Raw genomic sequence first — 8,922 nt, forward strand, 5'->3', positions numbered from 1 at the left:
ATTAAAAGTCCACCAACGCTTTTGGGATCGGAAGTATTTTATTATACAAACGGAAATTCCCCCCGCACCCCTCAGCTATTTCCACAATAAAGTTCTGTGACAAGAGTTCGTCGCCAGGTGTCGCTGTTACTTGTGTGCGAAATATCAACGTAAAACTCTTAAAAACTCGTTTCATGGGCATTCGGGTAGCGTAGCGGTCTGTTCCGCTGCCTACCAAGCCCAGTGTTGCCTCCGGCCTGGCCGGGCGTCCCTACATACACAAGTGGCCGCGTCTGTGGGTATGTGTCCTGGTCGCTGCACTAGCGCCTCCTCTGGTCGGTCAGGGCACCTGTTCAGGAGGGAGGGGAACTGGGGGGAATAGCGTGATCCTCCCACGTGCTACGTCCCCCTGGTGAAACTCCTCACTGTCAGGTGAAAAGAAGCGGCTGGTGACTCCACATGTATGGGAGGAGGCATGTGGTGGTCTGCAGCCCTCCTGGATCAGCAGAGGGGGCGGAGCAGAGACTAGGAGGGCTCGGGAGAGGGGGGTGATTGGACAGGTACAATTGGGGAGAAAAAGGGAGGGGGGCTTATTTCCATAATGTGTCAAGAATCTTACATGTCATTTTCCAGAACTTCTCAGAGCCTGCATATCAAAGTCTTCCAAATTCACATTCCCAAAGTTTGTCGTCATGCTCCAAAAAATAAGAAAATAAAAACCCGATCAGGTCGGCGACACATTATCACCTTTTACAGGACTTGTACAAAATGTCCAAAGGCACAGAGCAAACACGTCTCAGACTGGAAATCTCTTTTTAATCACTGCCACTGTCACTGTCCTCCTCCTCCTCCCCCTCTTCCTCCTTCTTCTCCTCCTCTGTTGCCTCTACAAGTCCAGAGAAGAAGTCATTTCCTCCCAAGGCTTTTTTGCTGAGAGACTTCAGGCTGCCACCTTTCTTCTTCCTCTTGCGGTAGTCGCTGACGGCCATGCTGGGTAAACTGGAGATGTCCCAGAACTTGATAAGCTGGTCGTGAGCGCAGGAGGCCAGGAAACGGGAGTCCCATGACTTGGCGATCTGTTCGATGGACTCGCCGACGTGCTGCCCGATGCAGCCCAACACCCGGTTAGGAAGGAGGTTGACGGCTCTGAGAAGAGAAACAACCAAATAGAAAAATGTACTCCTCTTCTTATAATATTTCAAAGGAGTTCTGTGAGGGTGAACACAAACAGCAAGTACAGCCACACACACCAGGAACTCCTCCTGTCTGGACCTCAACACAAACACACAAGCACATAAACACCACACCTCATAGGATTAAACAACTCAAAACACTGATCATCTACAAATATCATCCCGTTGGGAGTTATGGGTAATCGGTGTCTTCTTGCAACAATGTGCAAAAAAACAACAACTATTGCAGACAGTTGAGATGATCAACCAGAGGGAGTTCAGTATCCAGCCACGCAACTCAGCCACCGAGGACGCACAAGCCGGGTCATTCTTAGTGCCGGTCCCAAGCCGGCACAAAAGGGGAGGGTTGCAGGGTCCGCGGCGGTGTAGTGGTCTAAGCATCTGCTTTGTATCAATGCAGTCGCCCACTGGGGACCGGGGTTCACGCCCCGGTCTCGTCAGATCCGACTATGGCCGGACTCGACGAAGCAGCGATAATTGGCAGCGCTGTCTTCGGGAGGGGGCGGAGTCGGCTTGTGTTCGTCACATGAATGCGTCTCTGTGTGTGGGGAAAAAGCAGTGGTTCTGCCTGGAGTCACCTTGTCACGAAAGTGGCGAGGCGTCTCCTTCCAGACTGCCGGCTGGAGAGATGCAGTTGGCGAGCGCATGCAGTACGAGGGTGGTGTTTGAACTAAAATAGGGAGCGACTGGCCACTAAATTGGGAGAAAAAGGGAAAAACCAGAAATACATTTATGTAAAACAAAGGGGGAGGGTTGTGTCAGGAAGGGCATCCGGCATCAAATATTTGCCAAATCAAATATGCGGATCATGAATCAGACTTCCATACCGGATCGGCCGAGGCCCGGGCTAGTAAACAAACAACCACAACCAGTACTGTTGGCCAGCAGGAGTGTGGAGGTGCGAGTCAGAACTTTGAATGTTGGCACTATGACTGGTAAAGGGAGAGAGCTGGCTGATATGATGGAGAGAGAAAGGTAGGCATACTGTGTGTACAAGAGACCAGGTGGAAGGGGAGTAAGGCCAGGAGTATCGGAGGTGGGTTCAAACTCTTCTACCATGGTGTAAATGGGAGGAGAAATGGGGTAGGGGTAATTCTGAAGGAAGAGTATGTCAAGAGTGTGCTGGAGGTAAAGAGAGTGTTGGGCAGAGTGATGAGGATGAAGCTGGAAATCAAAGGTGTGATGATGAAGGTTATCAGCGCATATGCCCCACAAGCTGGGTGTATATAGTTTTATATATGTATATATGTATATATAATCCAGTGAGTATAATCCAGTGATATATATATATATATATATATATATATATATATATATAATCCAGTGAGTCAAGTAAATTCTCTATGAGACAGTACAAGCCTGTTTCATGCCATTAAGATTTGTGTTTCTTTTCTCCTTTATCCTTCTTGTCTTATGAAAACCAAGCCATACCACATGTGTGTATGTTCTTAGTGTGTGTATACTTGCATGTATCATGAATGAGTGTTCTTGATATGTGTGTGTTTTGTAACTGACTGATTCATTGTACTTGTGTAACATGGGTGTTTATGGGGTGTATTGTTGTCGGGTGCTGTGCTGAGCCATGTGTCCGTCTCTTGCTATATCTTGAATTATTGATAGATACACACAAGTTGTGCGTACCGCACTGCTGTAGTATGCTGCCTGGAGAATGCCACTTTTCAAGCCCCTGGAGGGTTTTTAAGCAATTCTCCTTCACATTCTGTTACCAATTATATATTTTAACTTTAAAAAAATATATATGTGTAAAGAGATTCAATCAATCAATCAAATCAATCAATCAATCAAAAACGGTGGTAGTAGTAGTAGTGGTAGTAGTCGTGGTAGTAGTAGTAGTGGTAGTAGTAGTAGTAGTGGTGGTAGTAGTAGGAGTGGTGGTAGTAGTAGTAGTAGTAGTGGTGGTAGTAGTAGTAGTTGTAGTAGTAATAGTGGTGGTAGTAGTAGTAGTGGTAGTAGTAGTGGTAGTGGTAGTAGTAGTAGTAATAGTGGTGGTAGTAGTAGTAGTAGTAGTGGTGGTGGTGGTGGTGGTAGTAGTGGTAGTGGTAGTAGTAGTGGTGGTGGTGGTGGTGGTAGTAGTAGTGGTGGTAGTAGCAGCACTGGGCGCCTGCCTGTAAGTGTGTACTATATGTGTAACAGTATGACTGTGAAGAGGATCACTGCAGCATGAGAACTCATATCGAAGGATGAACAGGACACAAATAAACACCAACTGACCGTATGAATCCGTCCATGGAGGCTGTGCACATGATGCTGTCTGTGACGGGGACGATGCAGTCCACCGACTCGGCCTTCAGGGCGAAGCGGTCGCTGGTGGCGCCGAAGCCGTTCCAGTTGAAGATGTAGACGGTGCCTCCGCTGGAGCCACAGACCACCTTCTTCCCCCTCTTCATCACGGCCACGGAGGTCAAGTCGCTGTCCTGGAACTCGGACAGCAGTTCAAAGCGCCGTCTCTTCAGGTTGAACACACCCAGGCACCCATCACCACTAGACCGAAACATGACACACTCAATAACATCAGATGACAGGAGTGTCTGTAGGATTCAACTGGACTCTAATAAAACAATAAAGCATACCCCGGCAAGCGTAAGGATGGTAAGAAGCTGAAGAGTGTTGGACAGAGTGATGAGTATGAAGCTGGAAATCGAAGGTGTGATGATGAATGTTATCAGTGCATATGCCCCACAAGTTGGGTGTGAGATGGAAGAGAAAGAAGAATTCTGGAGTGAGTTGGATGAACTGGTGGAGAGGGTACCCAAGGAGGAGAGAGTGGTGATTGGAGTGGACTTCAATGGGCGTGTTGGTGAAGGGAACAGAGGTGATGAGGAATACTTGGGGGTCAACTGTCCAAAGTAACGGGGAGTGCAGAAGAGAGCTTTCATTCCACCACTGTGGGGTCCTGGCCCCACAGTGGTGGAGTGAACTCTCCACTGATGTCAGGACAGCGGAGTCGCTGCCCATCTTTCGGTGCAGGTTGAAAACTCACCTCTCCAAGAACTACTACCCTGTTACTTGTTCTTAGCACTTATTGTATTCACTCATTTAAAACACAAATCTCTTTCTTGCACTTTTACTTTAGCACTGGTTTTGCTCTTAGATGCTTGTTTAGATGCACTTATGACCTCTGATGACTAGTAGTTCTCCTGATCTCCTACGTTAAATGATGCACTTACTGTAAGTCGCTTTGGATAAAAGCGTCGGCTAAATGACTGTAATGTAAAGAAGAGAGTGCAGGCAGGGGGGAGTGGGTGGAGAAGAGAGTGCAGGCAGGGCGGAGTGGGTGGAGAAGAGTGTCAGGAGTGATGTGTGACAGAAGGGTACCAGCAAGAGTTAAAGGGAAGGTTTACAAGATGGTAGTGAGACCAGCTATGTTGTATGGTTTGGAGACAGTGGCACTGATGAAAAGACAGGAGGTGGAGCTGGAGGTGGCAGAGATGAAGATGATAAGATTTTCATTGGGAGTGATGAAGAAGGACAGGATTAGGAACGAGTATATTAGAGGGACAGCTCAGGTTGGACGGTTTGGAGACAAAGCAAGAGAGACAAGATGGAGATGGTTTGGACATGTGTGGAGGAGAGATGCTGGGTATACTGGGAGAAGGATGCTGAATATGGAGCTGCCAGGGAAGAGGAGAAGAGGAAGGCCAAAGAGGAGGTTTATGGATGTGGTGAGGGAGGACATGCAGGTGACTGGTGTGACAGAGGAAGATGCAGAGGACAGGAAGAGATGGCGACCCCTGATGGGAGTAGTAGTAGTAGCAGTAGTAGCGGCAGTAGTAGTAGCGGTAGCAGTAGTAGTAGTAGTAGCAGTAGCAGTAGTAGTAGCAGTCGTAGCAGTAGTAGCAGTAGTAGTAGTAGCAGTAGTAGTAGCGGTAGCAGCGGTAGTAGTAGCGGTAGCAGTAGTAGTAGTAGTAGTAGCGGTAGCAGTAGTAGTAGCAGTAGCAGCAGTAGTAGCAGTAGTAGTAGCAGTAGCAGTAGCAGTCGCAGTAGTAGTAGCGGTAGCAGTAGCAGTAGTAGCGGTAGTAGTAGCAGTAGCAGCAGTAGTAGTAGTAGTAGCGGTAGCAGTAGTAGTAGCAGTAGCAGCAGTAGTAGTAGTAGTAGCGGTAGCAGTAGTAGTAGCAGTAGCAGCAGTAGTAGTAGTAGTAGCGGTAGCAGTAGTAGTAGCAGTAGCAGCAGTAGTAGTAGTAGTAGCGGTAGCAGTAGTAGTAGCAGTAGCAGCAGTAGTAGTAGCGGTAGCAGTAGTAGCAGTAGCGGTGTGTGATCATGTCAGTCAGACCTGGCGGTGAGCAGGATCCTCTTGGCCTGGTCCACAGCTATGCTGCTGATATAGTCTCCATGAGGTTTCAGGTCCATGAATGCAGAGCCTCTCCTCATGTCCCAGACCTTCACCAAACACAGAACAGGTGCTGTCAAACAGTCCTTCATTCTCTTTCCTGCAGGCACTTCTTCTTTGTCTTGTGTAATAAACTCTGTGCTGTAAGCAGGCTTGACGCACCACACAGGGGACTTGGCACACCACACAGGGGACTTGGCACACCACACAGGGGACTTGGCACACCACACAGGGGACTTGGCACACCACACAGGGGACTTGGCACACCACACAGGGGACTTGGCACACCACACAGGGGACTTGACACACCACACAGGGGACTTGGCACATCACACAGGGGACTTGGCACATCACACAGGGGACTTGGCACATCACACAGGGGACTTGGCACACCACACAGGGGACTTGACACACCACACAGGGGACTTGGCACATCACACAGGGGACTTGGCACACCACACAGGGGACTTGACACACCACACAGGGGACTTAGCACACCACGCAGGGGACTTGGCACACCACACAGGGGACTTGGCACACCACACAGGGGACTTAGCACACCATGCAGGGGACTTGGCACACCACACAGGGGACTTGGCACACCACACAGGGGACTTAGCACACCATGCAGGGGACTTGACACACCACGCAGGGGACTTGACACACCACACAGGGGACTTAGCACACCATGCAGGGGACTTGACACACCACGCAGGGGACTTGGCACACCACACAGGGGACTTGGCACACCACACAGGGGACTTAGCACACCATGCAGGGGACTTGGCACACCACACAGGGGACTTGGCACACCACACAGGGGACTTAGCACACCATGCAGGGGACTTGACACACCACGCAGGGGACTTGACACACCACACAGGGGACTTGTATGTCTCCGTGTCCTCGATAGAGTTCATCCACAAGTGGTGCTCAGGTTCTCCACCTGCCTAATCTTTTATTAATTATCAAGAGTTGCTTATGATAACGCCATCGTTTGGACATCTGTTGGATGACAAGTGCAAGTGTGTTCTAGGAGCAGAGAATCAACTGGAGGAGGTCAACAAAGGACTGTCGGGGGCAGCGGGGCAGTTTAAGGAGCAGACAGACATGTGTGCATGCACTCATTCAGAGCACACCCAAACAAGCAGGTGCTGTGCAGCGTCCTACGTCTGTGTGTATGGGGGGTGTTGGGAGGGGGGTAAAATGCCTAGAAGAACTCTGCCCCCTCATATGAGCGGAATATTCCTTTAAATCATGAAAAATAATTAATATGATGACTGTCTTCTGTTTCAGTGACATTGGGGATGTAAATCATGAAGCGGTGATTAAACCACCGTGTGTCAGGCTTACAGGACACACGGCACCGACACCAACTGACCGCTCTGCTCAGCCCTCTGCTGTCCGGCTGAATGTGTGTTAATCAGTGAAATCAGCTGGTGTAATCCATCCATCCATCCATCCACCCACCCACCCATCCATCTATCCATCCACCCATCCATCTATCCATCCACCCATCCATCCATCCATCCACCCATCTATCCACCCACCCACCCATCCATCCATCCACCCACCCACCCATCCATCCACCCATCTATCCACCCACCCATCCATCCACCCATCCATCCATCCATCCACCCATCCTCACCATTCCGCTGCCCTCCCTCTCATTCATGCATATGTATTCTATCTTGCTGCTACTGACTTTCATTCGTTCCTCTTCCATTCCCAAAGTCTAACTGCCAGAACAACGAAATGGCGTTATGACGTCACAGCAGACGGAGGTCTGTACTGGAACCCCTGTACATGATGCCGTGATGCTGAACAACTTGAGCTCTTTTCCAACGCTGTTTCAGGGTTCAAATATGGATTAATTACTACAAGACGAGGGAGGGTGTCATTTGATCAGTGTAACAGCTACACCGCTTTTGAGTAGCCTGTTATAACGTTTTCAAATAGCATTATGAAGTTGTCGGTTAAAAGAAAAGAAAGAAAACATGTCTGTGAATGTTCTCATTCATCCAGGTCGTCATGGTTCTCCAAAGGAGGTGAATCAAGTGCAAGTGGACTTGGTATATATCCGTGAAGACGTTTCGCCTCCCATCCAAGAGGCTTCCTCAGTTCTGCCTTCCTGACTGGACCAGGCTAGTCTGACTAGACCAAGCTAGTCTGACTAGACCAAGCTAGTCTGACTGGCTGCTGATGAGACTCAGCATTTATCCTCTAGGAGTCGGTGTCAGAGCTATAGATATGCATGGCTCTCACATGGGATCACAAAGAGCCATGGACAGACTAGCTTGGTCCAGTCAGACTAGCTTGGTCTAGTCAGACTAGCTTGGTCCAGTCAGGAAGGCAGAACTGAGGAAGCCTCTTGGATGAGAGGCGAAACGTCTTCACAGATATATACCAAGTCCACTTGCACTTGATTCATCTCCTTTGGAAAAAGAAAGAAAACGAACCAATTTCGTCACTTCCGGTTTGACCCCGGCTCACCTTCACAGCCCCTGCGTCATCTCCCGTCGCCACCAGGTTCTCGTCCAGCAGCAGCAGCGCGTTGATCGGCGCCGCGTGCGCTTTCAGGATGCGCGTGCGCAGCGTCCCGGTCTCCACGTCCAGCACGTGCACCGAGCGGTCTTTGGAGACGCTGTAGAGCTTCTCCCCGTCCGCAGAGAACGACACCTGTCTGCAGGACTTGAGGTGGTGTCCTGAGGACCACAGCTCCCTGGTCTCTCCCTCCGTGCACGAGAAGCTGAAGGCGTATATGTCCCCGTCGAGGTCCCCGCAGGCCAGCAGGTCTCTGCCGGGGTGAAAGGCCAGCGTGTTGGCGATGGCCTCGAGTCGGATGTCTTCCGGCGTGTCCCGCACCCTGGGTTGCTTCTGTTCATCTTCGTCATCGTCCGACTCTTGTGTTTTCGAGGCTTCCGGGTCTTGTCCGTCCTCCGCGCCGACCGTCTCTGCGCAGTCTGTCGCTGCTGGAGCGACTTCAGCGAGGTCTATGGAGGACGCCATGTTGTCCCTCCGCCCGCCTCCACACTTCTTCGCTGTTTTCTTAAGGTCACAAACCAGTCGATACTTTACATACTGCCACCTACTGGGATAGGGTGGAACACCCTTTAAGATTCGGGTTATGTTTTCGGCCGGACCGGACCAGCTCTACGAACGCGAAGGTCGCCGACTGACGGAGTGTTCATCTTTGACATATTTTTCATATTTTAAAAAAAATCGGCAGGATTGGGCCGCTGGGTCAGGTGACCACAGCGCGTCTGGTTTGGTTTGTTGTAATGTGGTCAATGCAAAGAGCAGGTCGTGCCAGGGGTCAGAGCATCGTCCCAGCTCACCAAACGTTATAAAGGCCACACACACACAGGCGTATGGTTTAAGTAGCGTCCCTGTTTTGAGAAC

At 50.1% G+C, this 8,922-nt stretch overlaps 1 protein-coding gene across 1 annotated transcript; it reads right to left on the reverse strand.

Moving 5' to 3' along the window:
* Positions 1-32: 32 nt before the first annotated feature.
* wdr55 (WD repeat domain 55) lies at positions 33-8,662 on the reverse strand. Its single transcript, XM_056300624.1, has 4 exons — positions 8,014-8,662; positions 5,464-5,570; positions 3,405-3,674; positions 33-1,125 (listed from the first exon to the last, which is right to left on the reverse strand). Exons 1-4 carry the CDS (start codon positions 8,527-8,529, stop codon positions 795-797), a joined length of 1,224 nt encoding a protein of 407 aa, XP_056156599.1. The 5' UTR covers positions 8,530-8,662; the 3' UTR covers positions 33-794.
* Positions 8,663-8,922: the final 260 nt, after the last annotated feature.

This window comes from Lampris incognitus, chromosome 20, assembly GCF_029633865.1.
Source record: "Lampris incognitus isolate fLamInc1 chromosome 20, fLamInc1.hap2, whole genome shotgun sequence".
NCBI lineage: Eukaryota > Metazoa > Chordata > Actinopteri > Lampriformes > Lampridae > Lampris > Lampris incognitus.